Source organism: Calonectris borealis, chromosome 6, assembly GCF_964195595.1.
Source record: "Calonectris borealis chromosome 6, bCalBor7.hap1.2, whole genome shotgun sequence".
Classification (NCBI taxonomy): domain Eukaryota; kingdom Metazoa; phylum Chordata; class Aves; order Procellariiformes; family Procellariidae; genus Calonectris; species Calonectris borealis.
The window spans coordinates 36551860-36572564 of NC_134317.1; the positions used below are offsets into that span (position 1 = coordinate 36551860).

The following is a 20705-nucleotide window of genomic DNA, read 5'->3' on the forward strand; positions in this document are numbered from 1 at the left end:
TGGTTTGGTTTTTAACTGGACCTCCATAGCCGGTGTTTCTTCCCAGGATAATTTACACTGTCATCCAAACCTGTGAACTGAACAGAAGTAGTAAGGGTTCCCTCCTCCCTGAGAAAAACTAGCACCACCACCACTCTATGGTAGGTTCGTATGGTTTTAGCTATTATTAAACTGGCCAAGAATGTTGTCAATTGCTGCTAGTAATTTCTGTTGGGTGCAGGAGACAAAACTTAGCTGAACGGTAGCCAAAAGCTATTAATGGGAAAAAGTACACAGGAGTAATTTAATCTGTGTAATCTTATCTACAGATGGTTCTGCAATCTCTGCAAGGCCTCTGGCAAGCAACTAGAGTGATGCAAAAACAAAAACAAAAAAACTGCATGCTAATAGAGAGAATAAAAAATGTGAAACATCTTTGTGAACTAGACCTGGTTTTCTGCGTGCAATAAGCCTGGGACCTTGAGACATGTATAGCATGTGGCCCAAGAAATAAACAGTGAGTAATTTTTCGTACTGAGCTAAACTACTGCCTAATGCATGATGAAGTTGTTATAAAATAATAGAACAGTAAAATTGAGATATGCCGCTCTGTTTCTTTATTTATTTTAATCCTCAGGAAGAGAATAAATGCCATTGTGCCACAACTGCTCTCTAGGAAAAACTCCTGGAAAGAAAGGTAGAAGGAGGAATGTTTCAGTGTGGCATTTTTTTATAATGTCTCCATGCATGTGAGCAATGCTGTGGGTTCAAGAAACTTGGCTTGTTTGTAAACTTGGGATTTATTTCCTATAGTACTTTTCATGGTGGTTATATAAATATTGCAAATCTTTTCCTAATTACTGATTCACTTGTGGAGGTCTTCATGCGCTCTCTTTGTTCTGCAGTGCAGGAAGGGATCTCTGTTTATCCCTTTGTAAGCCACTGCATTTCTCAGACGAGCTCTTTGCAGCGTTCTGTCTTTATGATGCTGCTTGTTACCAGTTGGTGGTACATACAACGATCTATCATAGTACTCCTAATGAGTTCAAAATAGTATTAGGAGCATTTGTTGTTGTTGTTGTTCTGTTTTTCCTGACATTCGTCTCATTTGAAGAGAGGAGGTCACACTGAGGGTTTGAAAGAATAACTGCAGTAGGGATAGGAATGGCTTCTTATAGCAGTTCCATTAGCATCACAATTGAACTGTACCAGTGTGTTAAACCAGTATAGTAAGTTAAATTTTGTTTATTGTAAAATCCAGCAACATACAGATCTGACATATTTGGGTAATATACCAGTTCCTTCAAGTGAAGGAGAATACACTGGAAAAAACCAAGCCCTAACTGAATGAAGAGAATAGTGCAATGATATCTTTTGGAAACTGTGAAGAGCTTATTCTTCTGTACTGTAAAAATTGTCTCAGGAAGGATCAAACTTCTGATCTCCTGTCTCACCTGTTTAAGGAGCCTGTAACGGTTGATGCCTGGTTCTTAATTCAGAGTGGCAGTGAGTAGGGAATTCTAGTGTCGTGAAACTGTGCTACCCAGAGTTCATTACATTTGATCCATAACTATTATTTTTGAGCCTTCTTAACTCTGTAATTATTAGGAGGATGGAGTAATTGCCACACATACAGCTGTGAGTTGTTATATGATACCATCAGAGCAGTTTGGTCCAAATCCTGGCAGAAATTGTTTCCTCAGAAATGAGGGGTTTTTACCTGATTAGGAAGATTTCCAAATTGCCCTGCATTGCTCTCTAAGATAAGTCGGACATTTTGTAGTCCGCTTTCAGGACTAAATGAACCTGGTGTGTATTAATGTTTGGCTGGTACTGCCCACTTGCAAAGCCGTTTTAGTTAGAAGAGAATCTGCCCTTCCCAGAAAGTTTATGTGAATGGAGATGTAAGTGAAGGCTCTATCTGTAATTCCATTTGAGACTACTGTTTTTTTCTAACAGGGTACTACAGCAATTCAAATTAGGGACACTTGAAAAGGGTTGGGCATTTTCCAACTTGTTGGTTTTGCCTGTATCTTGGGCTGAAATAACCAAACATTGCCTGGGGTTTTAAATATGGAGTTGTATGCCTCCATCTAAAAAGAACCAGAAATAACAAAATACCATGTATAGCTATTCTGAGAGATATTGCAACAAAACAAAATCAGGGTGCTAGAACAATAGCAAGGGGCGAGGGGGCTTGGTCAAAAAAATAGCCATTCTGACCTCCAATTTCAGTCAGAGAGGAAGGTTATACATCTATATTTTCACATGTTCAACTTCCGTGTTGCAAGATTATAGCACGCTGCAAGATATGTAATTTATACTGAAAATGTTTGGGGGTTTGTTGGTGTTTTGTTTTTTTCTTTTCTTGGGCAAATCAAAGATTACCAATTAGTGAAAAATGTTTGTGCATGTGTATGAATATACATGCAATGACATAAGTAGATGCTGCCTCTTATCTCACTCCTACAGAGTTGCATTCTGACTTAAAGGGAGACTTAAGGGCAACTGCTTAAGGTAGAAGTTGCCTGTGTTTTTTCTTTTGTACTAAATGTGGTCAGGTGATTGAAGTTCAAAAAATGATTTTTCTTGCTGACTATTTTTTTTTAACCCTTTTGCTGTATCATTGAAATGGGAAGTGTCTGGAGCTTAGCAAGGATGACATTTATTCTTGGGAGGATGGGAAATGGTTAAAAGCAGAAACAGCTGATGAGGCAGGATGGCTCTGTAGAGAAAGCAGGAGGAAGAGAAATGTGAACATCTGTTAAAGCTATACCAGTGACTGCTTTGCCTAAGTTCAGCTTGCAGTTCCTTTTGAATTCTTTCTTCTTCAGTAGATGTCACTGCTATCAGTGACAAACACAATATAGGCCTTTGGAGTATCATTAATTTGGGTAACAGAGAATGTAATAAAGAGGAAAAACAGACAGTTCTGTTTTATTTTTTTTAAGTTATCCCAGTCTTCAGTACAACATGCACTAAAAATAAAAGTGAGATTTTGAAGATCTGATTTGCTATTACAATTCCCCTTTTTCTTCCCACTGACATTTCCTTTTACTGGGAAAATACTTAAGCCAGAGGACTGCTAGCAGTTGTAGTGTTGTGTCCACTGACTTACAGTTTCATTCAATACCTATCATGTAAATCACAGTCCTGCTGGCTTTTGTTCAGATCCCCACTGTCACAGAGTGGAGTCAGGGGATTCTGTCTAAGCTTCCACCATATTTTCCCTCAAGCTAACATTCAATACACTCAGATTAATCTCAATCCAATGCAGTTGTCCTCTCTTTCCCACAGTAGAATTGTCAAAGATGTTTAATAGCAGAACAACTTGGAAAGCATTATTACTTAAAGAAACCTAAGAATGGGTTTCTTTTATTATTGTTTTCTTTTCCTTGTGCATCTAATACCTCCCAGCTCTGAGAGGGAGAGAACTTTCTGAGAATTATATTTGTTTTGCATCTCATCAGAACAGACGATTAATAAAAGCAGCCTGACTTTCTCAGCAGTACTGGCTTGCTACCTCAATCAATGGACTACTCTGTTGTCCATTCTTAAGAAAGTTTTTAATCTTCCTGTGAAAGTTATTGTCCAAACTAACTGGAATAAACGTTGAGTGAATGAATTCATGTAGTGATGCAAGAAATGAAGTCCTTTCCTGAAGTCCAAATAGGCAGCTGAATGACCTTCATCCTGCATTTTGTAATGAAGTCCAAAAGTAATGATGTTTAGAAAAAGGATTTTTTTTCTTTATATATAAGTTTTTTGCCGTTAGCAACTGTGAGAAATGAGTGGAAAGCATAGAGTGAATTATAGACTTGACTTAATCTTTTCTCTCTTGGGAAGAAATAATAATTTAGCAGTAGATACTGGAATAGTTGATAGGAGATGTATACAAAACCACTAGGTATGAAAAGATTTGGACCATTGAAGGAACCGAGCTAAGGAGTGACTTTTGATATTATGAAACAGAAATAATCATGAATCAAAGCAGATAAATTCTGCCTTTGTTTATACGATATTGTATCTATTAGATAAATAAAAATAAGCAAGGCTAAGTGAGGGCAATATTTGAATATGCATTTTAAATTTGCCCTCTAACATCTGTTTTAGCAAAAGGATTTTTGGAACTATTATAGAGAAAATTATTTTGAGCTCTTACATACATATATAGAAAAACATACACTAAATTATGGTTGCTATGTTCTACTTGATTGGTCTCTTTGCTTGTTCTGCGCACATCATTTATGGGTTTTAACCCTGTGCAGATGTGCTGTGGCATACTTTGGAGAGAGAGAAGATTACTCAATTACTTTACAACCAAGTAGTTAATTCGAATTTCCTTAGAAGGCCAGTGGTTTTTTTCCCTTCCTAGGTAAACAGACACGACTATAAATAAATGAAACTTGTGATTGGTTTGAATTAATCTCCCTTGGAGTTATCATGCAGAATTGAAATCATATTGCCTCTTTGCTAATTTAGATATCTCCATTTGTATTTGGTTTTCAGTCAATCTTTAGTCACTACACATAGATATTTAGATATTTCTTTAGTTAATAGATAGTGGTTTTTACAATTATCTATTCACTGTAGTTCTCATCACACATGGATTTTCCAGAGAAGTATTAGCTCAAACTAAGAATATATTTCCTGTATGCTAATTGGTCTTCCTGTTAATGTTTTAAGAGACTTCAGAACAGCATATTTGAATTTCAGTGTCTCGCTAAATTACCTGTGGAATTTCTAGCAATCAGTATTAGAGGATTGCATGCTAGTGGTAAAAATAGAGGGAAGATTACTGATACAGTTTTAGTCTGGGTTAAACAGGCACAACAGTAACTGATTTTACAACACATCTCTTATATTTTCATCAAGCTGTACAATAAACAGCAGTGATCTCATATTTTGTAGTCAGTATATTCTACAAAATGCTGTTTATTATAGTTGTGTTAAGAGGACCCAGTCTCAATGTAAAAACAGAAAAAAAGTAGATATAGAATGTTTGCTTTTTGTGATTAAGACAGGGTTTTTTTGTTGGGTTGTTTGTTTGTTTGTTTGTTTGTTTGTTTTTTAAAAGGATGGGCTTTTTGTAAAATTAACTCTGCTGGCCGACGTACTATCAGTTGTTTGTCATCCACCAGTCTCTCATAGGACGTGACTGCTGGATAAGAAAAACTTCCAAAGACGAGAGCAAGTGTGATCCAAGGGAGAATGTGGCTTGGGTCAGGAGGCAGGTTTGCATGTAGGTACTCGGCTCCCAACAGCCCTCTTGATTCGGTAGCAGTGGGATCTTTGAGCCAGGTATATGAGGGACCTTTAGGGTACGTGAGTTTTATGTCTTAAGTAGCTTAGTATTGTATGTAGTGTATTATTTGTAATGAATTAATCTGTACAACAGATCTAAACTCACTCAGATGTGGTCTGCTTTATTTTGACTGATAATAGCTTCATTAATGCTAGTACAGCGAGATACTTAGATTTTGAAGGGTGGTTTAGTTGTAATAACTTAATGTAAATGTGGAAAGGTCTTTTGCTACCATGCAAGCAGAAGAGAAGCTCTTATCTCAATTCCAGACTCAGCTTTGTGATCTTCTCAGGATACTTTAGGACACAGTGAAATACTGCATGAGAAATCTCTTGCACATTTCCCTTCCTTTTGAGGGAGTTGTCGCAGCAAGGGTATGCTTAATAGATGGTCTAGGTGCTTAATAAATAATTTTGTATATTTTATGTTTTAGGTGCATTTTACACTTCAAGAATCAATTCCAAGAATAGTCTGTACTGTAAGACAATCATAGCTGTTTTGAGCAGTTCGGTTTTCTTCAAACTACAGATACAGTAACTAGTTTACAGCTACTGCAGATACAGAAACTATTTTACAACTCACAGTTAATTCTTGCATTGCCATTGTCATCCTTGCAAAGTTGTAACTTCAAGATAAAGTGGCTACTTACTAGATCAGTTCTTCCAGAAATGGCAAAACCAAAAATCAGCTGGTATGAAGAGAACAGGAAATAATTTTGTGTGTGTGTGTGTTTGTGAAAGTCTAAGTGTACTTTAGAGGAAACTGAATTGCAGTTTGCGATGGTTGCCCAAAGGCAGAGATGTCAAGGAGTCAACTCATATCTCAGGGCTAATTTCTATGTATCTGTTAGAGTTGATACCAGCTACCCAACTGAGACAAACCCTCTGGCAAATTGGTGTTAGTTGAGGCAATGGAGGCAGCAGTGCAGGAAAAACCCTGCTGCTGGAATTCACTGCTGTTGAATTGAGTGCATTTTTTTCACATCATATTGTGCATCTCCATGTATATCACATGGTGTCACTATGCGTGAATAAAAATTGAGAGGACCTCCATTGATTTGTTTTAATTCAGAAAGAAAATATGAAATCTTTTATCAGTTTTGGTTTTCATGAATTACTAAATTTCTTCCAACTTTTTTTCCATTGCAGTTTGAGTTCATTCAACTACGACACAAAATTCACTGCACCGAATATAAAAATGACAAAAAACTGGATCACATTTTTGCTGTTCTTCTTATTGGTTACTATGGTGAGTCTTACGAATTTTTTAAATCGCTTCCAGTTTTAATAAGTGTGTACAGAATACCATAGAAATTATTAATATGGATATGCAGAAACAACTAATCTTCTGTTCAAATGTAGTTTCTGCATAGCAGGATCTTTATCTACCTTATGTTCTCCTTTTAATTCCTGTGGTAAAGGAACAGAAATAGTATTTACTTCTGCTGAACCCAGCATATCCTTTGCTAGCAGAGAACTTTACAGTAACAGTTGACAAGTGACATATAAGCAGTACTATGCAGACCCCAGGAAGAGTGGAGGAGACATCTAACTCAGATTCAGAGGACAATCTCAGAACTTTTAATTTCACCCCTTCTATGACAGTGGTACAGTATTTCAATCTGCAGCTTTGTTTTTCCATGAAGTTTAGTAGCTTCACATAAAATATTAAACTTCTTTTAAAAATGCACTTAAAAGGTTCAGGTTTTGATCAAGATCCACTTTCTTAAGTTTTTTTTTTAATTATTATTTTTAATAACAATAAAAGTGGATGTCATGTCTTTTGAATATTTTTTGGTATTCTGAGGGTTGACTTTACGGTTCACAAGACTATAGAGAAACCAAATAGCTCTAAACAAGCCAAAAGCTTCAATGCATACAGTATACGGAAAGTTGCTCTTCATAAAGGATCATTTTGGGCCTGATTCAAATGCCTTTTAGACTAATGTAATGTCGATATATTTTGCTGGATTTTGCAAAAGCTGTTTATATGCTTCTGACTGTCTCAGTGCTTTCTATGCATTTTTCCATTATTATTTATAAATCTTGCAGATTGTTACTCCCCCATGCTCATTCAGGAAATATTTGTCAAGATTCAGTAGTAAGAAGAATTGCTAAATTAACCAGAAAAAACCAAAATCATATTGTCAGTAATAAGTTTTGAAGATAATTTTCCTTCAGTAAAATAATATTTAAAATATAACATTTAAAAAGACTGAAGTTTAAGAAGTTTATATTGGAGTTTGTACATGACTTGCTAAAAAAAAGTCTTTTTCCTCTTAGTTTTTTGCCACTGCTATACCATCTGAAGGGCATCAGAATATGACGGAGGACTTCACTCAACTGAGTGTTACACGGAATAAAATTATGACAGCACAGTATGAATGCTACCAGAAAATTATGCAAGATCCTATTCATAGGAAAGAAGGTAGAGATTATTTTCTTATAAGGTTTTACAAAGGCAAATGGTCAACAGATACAATTACAGTAATTCAGGATCTTTGTTATATTCATTTCGTGTCTTGGTAGCAATCATTTTTCAGGCTGTAACTGTATTTGTACAATTTTTTAGAAACATCACTTTGGGATTCATGAAGATAAAGTAATATGTTATATTACCTGCCCATAGCACCACTTCTTATATAACACAAAGCTTTTATTTCTGATGAGATAAGAAAATGTTAATTTAAATAGGTATCCAGATTAAAAAATGATGACTGATTAATCTTACCACTTTATTTCATTTCATGTTCTTATAATACCTCTGTCTCCCTGGTCACGTCTGGCTTTAAAAATTGAAAGTATCTTGATACACATGATTTTCCTGCTCTGAGGATTATCTTAGTGTCATTAGTGCTTTTTCTGATAACTCATTCAGAGCTAACTTCAGTAACTCTACTTGTTGCTATATTCACTGTTTCTAACTTTATAACTTCTGGCAACATTGAATGGCTTTTGAGGCAAGAAGAGGTAATTGCATTCTTTTACAATGAGTTTTTTTCTCTTCTGAAATGATTCTTTGGAGGTACTGAATGTCTGGAGGTCAGAAATGGATATGATTATGAGAGTGTAAGCTTATGTCCAGCCTGGGGCATCAGCTTCAGAAAGATCTGGACAAATTGGAAAATCTTCAAATGAGAAGAGAAGGACTTACACGATGTTTGAAAAATCCAGCCTTTGAGATGGAGGGCATTATTAAGTGTTAAAAAGAAAACTGAAGGAAGATACTAAAAACATCTTCAAATTTGTAGAGAGGGTCAATCATTCTGCATGTCTTTTGGGAAAGGATTTGTTTATAAAACCCCAGCTCATTCTCAAGGGAGGTTTATTTTAGATGTTAGAATTTGTGTGAGTGCAATGAGGCATTGAAACAGGGTCTTAAGGGACACTGTGGATTCCCTGTCCCTGGAGGACTTAGAGAAGTGTTTGTCCATGATGACCGCTGCAGGCTCAGCTCTGCCTGAGGCAGAGGAGCTGTGGCTGCCTCCCAGCCAGGCTTTCTGATGGCTTCTAGGATACCACTGTGTTTTCAGTGAACTAGTAAACATATGTATAGGCTTGGTATACATCCAAAATATAAATAAATTCAGTAAAATGGTCTTTGCAAACTTAAAGCTCTTTGTTAATGTGCATTATTTGGTCTGAATTGATTTAGGTTTTTTTGCCTACCGTGCTCTAGATCTGAGGTTTGTAAATTGTAGAGGTAGACTGTTTCGAGGTGGATGATGACGGATTTTAAATTGTGTTTGAAGAAATGTACATGTAAGGAACCATTTCTGTTATTTCTTATGTTTCTATTTTCTTTTTTTCTCATTGCTGCGAGAAACTTACCTTATGCAGTCTTACATCTTACCTTTGAAAGACTATTATGGAAGAAGGGTTGTTATTTTATTATCAGGTATCTACTTGTTTGCAGGTCCTTACTGTAACAGGACATGGGATGGCTGGTTGTGCTGGAGTGATGTTGCTGCTGGAACTGTGTCAGTACAGCGTTGTCCTGACTACTTTCAGGATTTCAACCCATCAGGTAAGTGTGCATGGGCTTCTACATCAACATGTTTCTTAATAAAATGAGGTTTTGGGTGCTTGATGCCTCCCAATCCCCTAATCAAGTCACTAATGCTCCAGAATTTCAGTACCTCCAAACCCATTATTTGCATTTTCCCTTTATCACAAAGACACTTGACAAGATACTTGTTTTCTTTTCTGAAATATGTCCTTGAGGGTTTCTGTAGATTAGGAAACAGGAATTGAAGTTAGATCACATTTTTTTCCTCTTAGAGATGAGCTTTTCTCTCTGACAGACAAGCAGAGTTACTCCTTTACCTCAATTCAGTAGCTGAAGTCTACAAGAGTTTCTCCCACAAGTGAATCTTTTCCTGTTTCTGTAGGCTAAACTTTGCATCTGTGAGCATGTGGAAATATCATAGACTTCCACGCTTTGTCTCTTTCTGCTGCCTTTGGTATTTCCCAGTGTCCTTTCATGCCTCTTTCTATTTGATGATAGAAATCATTATGCAGTCCCACAAATTTTCCAGTTTGGTTCATGAGCAGTTTCTCTATTCATGTTTTCCTGCCTGTCGAGTCCTAATTTACAGTGGTACGATATCAGACTTCAGTTTAGATCTTGGACGTTAAACAAGCCATTTAAATATTCTTGTCACTTCATCTAGTAGTTCTCTAACATTTAGTTTGATATATTTTGATACTTACTGGGTTGGAGGAGGGAAATCTATTTGTTTTCTTAAGAAAAACACATCAACAGTTGCCCTTGTTAAACAAAAGCAATGGTCTCTAGTTTCTCAGAATTCATAGTAACAAGCAGTGTCTATCTAGTTATATTAATAAAGCTGTTATTTGTTTGCCAGTCTTTCTTCATTAAATATCAGGCATCAGGAAGTAGAACTTCAGTGCTGACTGTTGTGTTTTTCTTTTGTTTTTCTTTTTTGTTTTTCTTTCCATCTACTTTGACTGTAGAAAAAGTTACGAAGATCTGTGATCCAAGTGGGAATTGGTTTAGACATCCAGAAAGCAACAGGACATGGACAAACTATACCCAGTGTAATATCTATACGCATGAAAAAGTGAAGGTAGGAAAGGAATGAATGCATGTTACCACTGTCAAGAAACTAATCTGAAAAATTTCACAAGTTTCAAAACTCGAATGGCAGCAAAGTTGATGCAACATCAAAATGCAAAAAGAAGAAAGCATATTGAATAAAAAGGATGAATTGTGCAAAACGGACTCAAAAAAAACCCAACCCACCTGCTTTGTCTTTTACGGCTGATTTCAACTGCTTTAATAATGTGATCATATTTTTGTTTATGGGTATTTTAAATGTGTAGGTACTAGTACTTGTCTAGGTCATCCACAGTCATCCTCTGGTAAGCAAAGTGTATGTCTTGTAAGAGCAGACCTTTACGTTTTGCTCTGTAATTTTTCATTAGGGTCTAAGTTCAGCAGAACTGCAGGAGGTTTGCACATCTCTGGATGACATGCTGAGTGCATGGGTTTATCCAATTAACTCATAGTGACAGATTTTTCAGCAGGTGCACAACCAAAATTTTATTTGGGATTAATACATCTTCAATGCAGATTTAAGCAGAGTTCGGATGTGTTGGTTTTGGTTTTTTTTCCCCAGTGTGAAAAGCAGAGCTAATCTTTTCTTTTTTACAAAAGTGTAGGGAAGCTGTAGTTGAGTGGATTCACCACAGGATCTTTGGAGGCCAAAGGGAAGTAAATGATGAGAAGTTGATACACCTGAGGGATGGGATGCCATCCAGAGGGACCTGGACAAGCTTGAGAAGTGGGCCCATGTGAACCTCATTTTTCAGGTTCAGCAAGGCCAAATGCAGGGTTGGGCACCTGGGTCGGGACAACCCCTGGTATCAATACAGGCTGGGGGATGAAGGGATTGAGGGTACTGGTGGACAAAAAGCTGGACATGAGCTGGCAATGTGCGCTTGCAGCCCAGAAGGCCAACCGTATCCTGGCCTGTACCAAAAGAAGCATGGCCAGCAGGTCGAGGGAGGTGATTCTGCCTCTCTACTCTGCTCTGGTGAGACCCCACCTGCAGTACTGCATCCAGCTCTGGAGCCCTCAGCACAGGAAAGACATGGACCTGTTGGAGCAGGTCCAGAGGAGGACCACAAAAATTATCAGAGGGATGAAACACCTCTCCTATAAAGAAAGGCTGAGAGAGTTGGGTTTATTCAGGCTGGAGAAGAGAAGGCTTCGGGGAGACCTTATTGCAGCCTTTCAGTACTTAAAGGGGGCTTATAAGAAAGATGGGGATAGACTTTTTAGCAGGGCCTGTTGTGACAGGACAAGGGGGAATGGTTTTAAACTAAAAGAGGGCAGACTTAGACTAGATATAAGGAAGGAGTGTTTTACAATGAGGGTGGTGAAACACTGGAACAGGTTGCCCAGAGAGGTGGTAGATGCCCCGTTCCTGGAAACAGTCAAGGTCAGGTTGGACGGGGCTCTGAGCAACCTGATCTAGTTGAAGATGTCCCTGCTTACTGCAGGGGCATTGGACTAGATGACCTTTAAAGGTCCCTTCTGAACCAAACTATTCCATGATTCCAAGTGTTAGATAGGGTTTGTTTTTCCTTGTGATCCTTTTCCTATGTATGTCTTGTGTCCTGGCTCCCAAGTGCCATTTTTTCAGTTTTTGAGATATTAAGCTCCTCACATGAATAGAAAACCTATACTTCGAGTTTATTTAAGTGAAATTTTGCAAGCATCCAAAATTATCTCAGGCCAGGCAGCAAAATGCTTTGAGAGAGTTGTTTCTATGTATCAAAGGTAGACTCTATATACACACATACCATGTGGGTATATGTATAGATGGTATTTTTATAGACTTCAGTTTATCTTGAAGATGTCCATCCATTGACAGATTTAGAAAAATAAAAATAATTAAAAAAAAAAATCTGGTAAACCTCCAAATGCCCTCTTTCTGAGATATTCTGTGATAAGTGAGGATATAATGGGCAAAATTGTATATTTTGCACACCCCCTACCCTCCCCAATTGTATGCCCACTGATATTTTTTATGTTTGTGAAACATTCAGTCATGGGAAGAAGCAGTAAATTGAAACTGTAAATGTCCAAGAACTGGGAATATAAAATGCAGGTCAGGATAGACTGTAAATTAATTTGGACCTCGTGGAAAATAATAGCAGAATAATAGCAGGTTGTGTCAAGAATACTGACATCTATTAGAGATCCTAACTGCCTGCATCATTGTTATCAAGACTGCTTTAGGGTATTTACCTAAAAAACATATTGAGAAAAGGTGGTAATAGACAATAATAAGGCACTTTTGTATTGCTTTTTTTCAAATCATGAGACATTGAATACGCTAATGGCAGTTTAATTCTACTAGCAGAGATGCTATAATTCATTGGTTCTTGCTAATATTTGGCTGGAAACTGAGAGAATATTATTCAGACAGAAGATCCATGCATCCATCCTTCTTTATGAATAATGAGCTAGTTTCCCTCATGCTGTTTTGCCGGCATATTTCAACTCTGTTATGCATCAAAAGCTATTGTTTAAATAGAATAATAGCTCCGAAGAAAGCCTTACTACTTGCTACAGTTCTATGTGGTGTTATATTAAACAACATTATCTTTTCATTTTGCTCAGGAGGCAGGTTAGATAATGCACAATAAATGTGACTGTTGTCCATTGTTCAATTCTTATTGTTATTGCCCTCATCAGCAGTCTCTGCTGTACCACTGTTTCGTGTCAGGTTTAAATTGTGTGGAAATCTTCTAAATCTTTAACATGCACCTTTGCCTAAACTGGTCACTGAATGAGGCGGTGATATGGGGTATGGACCTGTCATAGAAAGGCTGTCATTATGTATATGTAGCCAAACTTTAGCATTTCAGGGGTAACTCTTGTTTTTTCTCACTTCCAAAGTTTTATGAAAGTTTCACTTAAACTTAAAAGCATAGCTTTTTTTTTCTTTTTTTTTTTTTTAAAGTTATCTCATTTTTTAAAATAACAATAATTTGAAAAATTCTAGCATGTACAAAGAGGTACCTTTGTCTCATCTTACAACCTTCTTAAAGCCTTACCTGGAATCTTTTTATATTATTTCAAAAGTCAATATATGTAGCAAGCTGCAGTTAGTCTATCTTAAACTGGAATAATATGTTCAGAGGATACATAGAGTTTGGAGTACATGAGCATTTGTGTGTGTGCTCTAATTCTTCGTATAGACTCCAGATAGTCTTATTGTGATAATATAAGGTTCAACTTGAAAATCTTAATTTCCTTATGTGCAAAATGATAATCTTACATTTAATTCAACAAGAGAAATCTTGTGAGGCAGATTCCGTGACTGAAAACAGGGGTTTGTTACTAGTGGAATTTAATATATTTATTAATTCAAAGAATTAATGATAACGTGTTGTGTATATTCCAAATATTCATTTACCAGTTCCTCATTTTTAGCTTTTGTATCTACCCAGCTTTTCATAATTCTATAATTTGGCTGTAGGCTTATTTAACAAGACTGTTTAGTCTTCACTATTTTTGAGTCATTGTTAATTTTTTTCACACCCTTTCTTAAATGCCAAATGAAAACTAAATTTCCAATATCATAATCACAGTTTGCTTTGAAGGAAGTATCTTTAAATGATAAGAAAAAACCTTCTATGAGGAAAAAATACATAAATTCATATAGGAAGCACATGTTTTACTTAAGAGTTGTGTTAATACATGAATCAAGCCTCAGACAGGAATGCACCCAGTGCAGTAACATTAATAGCCACATTTATGTAAATACTCAGAAAAAACATAACAGTACATATTAGAAACCTAATGTTTTAACTGATAAGAGGTAAGTTCTAGTCATGATTTCAACAAATCTGTTGTTTGTCCTACAGAAAGAGATTTTAGTAAGATGTTGATTTGTGGGATTCTAGACTTGACTCATCATTATCTGTAATGTTTTTATTTTCTTAATCCTATTGTGTTCCTTTTATATGCAGAAGAGATGTATAAGTATGTGCTTTATCAACAATAGTTCTGTATGCATCACAGGTGCTTGGTTTTGCTCTTTTATTGCAGACTGCTCTGAATTTGTATTACTTGGCCATCATCGGACATGGTCTTTCAATTGCATCACTTCTGATTTCTCTTGGCATATTCTTTTATTTTAAGTAAGTATATTTAAAATCCTTTACTACATATCAGTGGTTGCAACAATCCTAGTTTCAATACTTTGACACACCAGCCATCCCAATGAAATTAGGTGGAGCAAGAAGGTGAAGAAAGTCAGTATATTGGTTTGGCATTGTAATAAAATGTAATAAAATTTTAGGTTTCTTTCTCAGAAACCTAAAATCCCAAATCTGCAAACCAAAAAGTGTAGAATATATTGAAAATAGGAAATGGGAAAATGGGAAAAATTTTGTTTGTTTGTTTGTTTTGCGTTTGTGTTTTGTTTTGTTTTTTTTTTCTTTAATAATAAATTACAGTGTGGATATGTCAAGCATCAACCAAACTAAAGAGCAAATGGAAACCAGAATACTGATGACATACAATAGGTACAGTAACATTCAAAAGTAGGTAGCCACAAAATATGATAAATTGTAAAGAAAGTAAGGCTAAGAGCTACAGTAGGAATGGGAATAATAAAAATAATCCTGTTTTTTTTTTATTCGCTGTATTATGTCTATGGCCGTTATGTCATATCCATGGACTAACAGTTATTGTTACCTTTCTGAAAGAAAGTTTGAGCAGTGTATCACCATATCACCACTGTCATATAATGCACAGGTCTTTCAAAATTAGTCTTCTTATTGCTTCACATTTTGTGAACTTAGTTTTGTTTCTCATGAAAGACACTTTTTTTTTTTTTTTAAGAAGATGGTGAGGCTTAGTAGAGGTGAAACCAGGAGTGTTGCCACATGAGCAAAGCTGAGAGAGACAAGTTGTTATCTCCGCCAAATGCTGCACTGCACAGTGTAGGCTTTCCTTGTTAACTGGCATTTATTTCTGCATTGTTTTTCATTGGACAATATAGATCTGCTCTACGGTCTTACTTATTTCTTAACACTATACCTTACTGTCTCACTCCATCTTTTTTTTTTTTGTTCCTAACATTTAAATATGAATAGCATATACACCAGCAACTGTGGGGCTAGCTCAGATTTTGCTTTTCTCATGCTCTGGACATTGATTACATAGGGGTAGCAGATATCTGATTAAAAATTATCCTTTTTAGTCACATCTGGCTGAATATAGTGTTTCCAATTTAGATATGCATTATTTCCCCAGGTTCTGGGACAACATTTCCACAAATCCCCAACAAACCGGAGTGTTTCAACTTTGTAGCATCTCTTTATGAAATCCAATATTCAAGATGACTTTTCAGCTTTTTCTGACTTCTTTTCGTGAGGAAAAATGAAAACATTTGTGTTTTTTAATGAATTTATTTGCATATAACCTGTAAAAACAATGCTTACCATTTCCAAATTCACTTTCCCTCCACAAAATCAACATGTGAAATGGCTGAGTCTTTTTAAGAAGCTTGATTTTGCATAAAAAAGGGCTATACTGTTGCTATAAATGTCGCAAAAAGTTTAAGAGACTAAATATCTAATGTGACAGGAAAAATGCTTTGACATAGACTTCTTAGGAGAAAACAAAAAGATTTGGAATACAATATGATTTTAAAAGTTCAGAGACAGTAAAGCATGATTTTTCTGTACTACAATATGAAAACCAAGCCGATTTCATCTTGGCTTGTGTCACTTACTGCAAAAGCAGGTGATCTGCTTTGCTACCGTTATGTCATGTTTGTCTAACCCTCCAGGGATTTTTTTCTCCCTCTGGTAGAAGGATCATCTCTCCTCAGAGAACCACATGGAATTAATCCAGACCCACAAACCACATTTTCTAGACTGTGGTTATGTTGGGATATAAAAAGAAATTACAAAATTTAAAGGAAGCTAAAGAAAGTCCTCTATAAGCTGTTCTCTTGGGATGTACAGTTCCTCTAAAGTATTTTTAGTACCAGAAGGGTATTTAAGGATCCAGATTAATACCAGGATGTATTATGTATTGGCTGAAGCTTGTATAATTATTCATACTTTTAACAGGTGGACTTTTTTTTTTACTATTGTGTGGGGGAGCCTTTGAATTTGTCATGTTTCCAAAATATTTATTCTTTTAGTCGATTCATAGTTTCCAGACAAAATTTGCTGGATTGTTGACCATTAAAATATCTTTAGGTTTGACTAGAAAGGTGGTACTTTTCTCCACAGGAAAAATGACAGGTTTTTTCAAATATCTTCAGCTTTTCAAATATCAACTATTTGGGTTTTGAATGAATTTTTTTTTAAGATTAAAATGTTTTTGTGCATTTTATTTTTTCATTTGAAATTCTGTTTTTTCTTCAGAAAATTCTGTCATTGGACAAGTTTGTGACTTGTGTTCCTCAAATGGATTGGAGTTCTTAGTTTAATAGCATAAAATGGGCTATAAACTTGGAACTCCGATCCTCCTCTCTGAAAATTCATCTATGACACACAAAAGTAACTTCTTGCAGTGGCTCTGCTTTCTCCTTCTGTTACATACTCTAGATCATACATGTGTTTATTATGAATCTTTTGTTAAAATAGTTGTATGGTTTTCGTAAAGAAAGAAAAACAAGGCAAGAGAAAACTTTAAAAAAACAGTGAATTCAAAGAAAGGGGAGCTATAATTTTAAAGATGCCCCCTCCCCCAACCCAAACAAAAACCAAACCAACCAAACAAAAAAAGCCCACCTGAAATAAAGGAGTTGTTGTTGATCAAGCATCATGTCAAATCACATGACAGCACTCACAGAGGATAGCAACACTATGCTTAAAGAGCAGGCAAACAACTGAATGATAGATTGATAGAGAGATAGGAGGTTCCTAAGTCACTTTAAGTTAATTTCAGCTGAACGGATAATTCCCTTAGGTGCATATATGGATCTCACTGGTTGAATTTTGCAGTATTTGAATACCTTAAAAAATTAGTTCTCAAACACATCTGGGGGCTTTTGAAAATGTTACCTTTTTTCTTTTGGAGAAGTATTGGAGAAATGAATTTTTCCCTAATGCCCAAGACATACAGGAGTCAAAATAGGAAGGGAAATAGGTAATTACGAGGAGGTCTGTTTTTATTTTACTGCACATGGTTTAACCCAGGGGTAGGTCATTCAAATGTTCTTAGATCATAATTATGAGAATTAAGTGATTAAAGGATATTATGTCATTAAGAAAAACAGTCAGAAAAAGGAATATAAGAAGGGTAACAGAAGAGGGACGGTAGGGAGGCTTAGGAAAAAATCCTTTTATTACCAAAAGCAGTCTTCATTTTTAAATGTCATTAGTCTTGCTTTCTTGTTTCTTGTCCGGTGATCTTTTCAATCTTTTTATGCATGGGTGGAGGTGGGTGTGGATGGGTGTGTTTGAATATTCAGCAGGAACAGCTGCTGGATGACCCTGAGAGATGGCCCCATTAGCTGTATGTGCTTTTCCTTGTCTGCACATTGATTCTTAACAATAAGCAGACAGAATTCCAGAGTTCTTCAGGACTTGTTTACACAAAGCTCTTAGCTGGAAACTAGTGTTGCCCCTCTTTTCATATATAAACCATACAGGAAAAAAAGACACATATAAAAATACATTTTCAAAGAACATAAAAAACTGCATATCATAATAATCAAAGCTTTATGCATTTGGGGCATTAAAATGAAAGACAAAAATAAAATTTAAAAAAGCCTAATGGAATATACTTTATCACTTAATTCATATTCAAACCTCTGTTCTGTATTTTGGACACTTTTTCTTTTCTGTTTCCTTCAGATAAATAACACTTGGCAACCAGAGTTTCACGTAGGGTAGTTCCTGCGTGGCAGCACTGGTTTCTAGAGTGGTTTCCTTCCCCCATATTTAGTGACATGAGGCTTAGAATGTCTCAGGGCTCCAAGGCTTGACCTGCAGAAACTCTGCCTGATTCATGGTATTGCACTGTGCGTATCTGAACCTGTTAACTTACTCCAGGTATCTGCAGGGAGCTTCATACGCTCTTCTTGTGCTAATTGCAAAGAATGCAACCAAGAAGTGCAGTCTTTTTTGACTGTCTCTTTTGTTCAGTGGGGTCATTTTGTTTCTTGTTTCATCTGTCATGTTCTCAAGAGTTTTCAATATACTCCTCCAGCTTTTGTGACTATTCCATATCTGCATTTCTTTGTTAAAATATAAAGTTCTTCTCCCTCCTGCCCTCCTGAATAAAAAATGAATCACCAATGTCCATACTTTATCTTTTCTTCCAGGCATGCTATTTGAAAAGGGTAGAAAACTTCTTTTTTTCCCCCATGTGACAATTTAGACTTGTCTCCTGCTGACCTTGTCAATGTATTTCTGATTTCTCTAACAGTGAAGAGCAGTTGCCTGTGTAAGTGATAGATTTTTCTCCTCCAGTTAGTCATTTCATTTTGTCAATCAACTACACCCCGTATTGCTGGCTATAAAATGGAGGTAGGTAGGTGCGGTTATAAAGCACAGACTCAGGCTTCAGTAGATGCTTTCTCCGAAGTAACCAACTAGTGTTTCCTGAGAGTGACCACAGTACCACAGGCTTTGCATGTGGGAGATGTTTCTCTGAGCAATGCTAACCCTGCAAAACCGGGCTGTGTTCCTGACTGCTGGCACTGACCTGCTGTATGACTTTGATCGAGTCAGTTTGCTCATATGTGCTGCGCACCCCCTAGCTCAAATCTAAAAGAATCATTTTTACCCAACTTTGTAAACTGATCATCTGCTTTCATAACAAAATGGATGTTACTTGATCTTTTGGGAATTTTGAGCATTAAGCCTTAATATCCCAATGATCTGAATTGTTTTTATATCCACATAGGCTTTGTATCTTCTTTTGTGTCTGTCTGTAAAGCTGAATTTCTTTGGAAAAACTTGAATGAGAAGCACTCCTGCCTCTTGGAATGGAACTAAGTTAGACCTGCTTTCTCTAGAATGGCAGATAAACAGAAATCTGCTGCGACTGTTCAACTTCTAGTATTATTTACTATTATTGAATCTCTGTTTAAAAAAAAAAGAAAGCCCTTCCAAAGATATTTTTCTCTTTAATTTTATTGCAAGATTAAAAGCAAACCTTGAAAATTAACACAATTAAATGCGGTTATATATTCCTTTTTGTAATTGTATTCTATATACTGTTCATAACTTAGTTATATACAGAAGTCAAGATAAGATTTGAGTTATTTTACTTATTTGGGTAAATAGCTATAGGATTAAGGAAGAAAAATTACAAGAATGTGAATAAAAGAGAATTATCCTTAGAAAATCTTAATAGGTTTGGGTAAATGGAAACATAGGATAAGACAGCTTCTTCAAGCTCAGTTATGATAGTTAATTGGGAAATTCTTCAGGTACTAACAAAAAAAAGGTATAAATCTTCTGAAACATGTTATACTATTGCTATTCAAATCTTTTTTAGTAGCCACTACAAAGCAGGTCCTTCACTGTAAACATATTGGAACTGAATGTACTTGCTTTGCCTCCTGTTGGCATTTAAGGAAAGATGTTACCTTTCACATCATTCTATCAAATTTGAACTGGAGCTGAAGAAAGGATTGATGTAAGACTTCTTAATAAAATAAAGAGCTCTAATATTTAAAAATCTCACAGTTGTCCCCAAGTACACACAGTTGTCTCCCCGTGTATTCATTTGTTCTTGTTTCTCTTTTCTAGGAGCTTGAGTTGTCAAAGGATTACCCTGCATAAAAATCTATTTTTCTCTTTTGTTTGCAACTCTGTTGTGACAATAATTTCACTGACTGCAGTTGCCAACAATCAGGAGTTAGTTGCAACTAATCCAGTAAGTGAAAGTATATTTGGCAGTGTTGTTGATTTGTATGTGAAAAACATCAGCAATGCAGAAGAGATAAATGGGACATGAATACTTGATGAAATGTTGTATATAGCGAAGTTAAAATGTTCAGTAACAATGTATTCATGTTACATATTACAACAGATGTCTAACAATGATTTGGGCATTTCACATTTGAGGTTTTGAAATAGTAGAAACAGAGCACACTGAACTGCTCTTCTGAAATTGTATAAGTCACCTTTGCACTGAAACAACTGCAAGAAAGTAGCCTATTCTCAGTGATGTCAGTGAGGTTATGACAGTTGAATTCACCAAGGAAGGGCAGTGAAAAAAGCTTTGGAGTGTATTTTGGATGTCAGCTACTTTCCTATGGCTTTAACTTTGCCATCTTCAGTTGAAATGAGAAGAATTAGGTTTTTTTGTGAAGGGAGATAAAGCTGACCCTTATATTCCAAAAGTAAAAAGCAAAATAAAAAAGCTGTCCATTCAGGTCTGATTTTTTTCTCTCTCATTTCCT

At 36.0% G+C, this 20705-nt stretch overlaps 1 protein-coding gene across 1 annotated transcript in view; it reads left to right on the top strand.

Moving 5' to 3' along the window:
• The window catches only part of CALCRL (calcitonin receptor like receptor), a 67804-nt gene that overhangs the window by 29828 nt on the left and 17271 nt on the right, over positions 1-20705 (top strand). Inside the window, exons 2-8 of the mRNA XM_075153689.1 lie at positions 309-496; positions 6433-6532; positions 7567-7711; positions 9200-9310; positions 10261-10373; positions 14372-14463; positions 20050-20176. Coding sequence (XP_075009790.1) covers positions 6482-6532; positions 7567-7711; positions 9200-9310; positions 10261-10373; positions 14372-14463; positions 20050-20176 — 639 coding nt within the window. The 5' untranslated portion in view covers positions 309-496; positions 6433-6481. The remainder of the gene's footprint in view (positions 1-308; positions 497-6432; positions 6533-7566; positions 7712-9199; positions 9311-10260; positions 10374-14371; positions 14464-20049; positions 20177-20705) is intronic.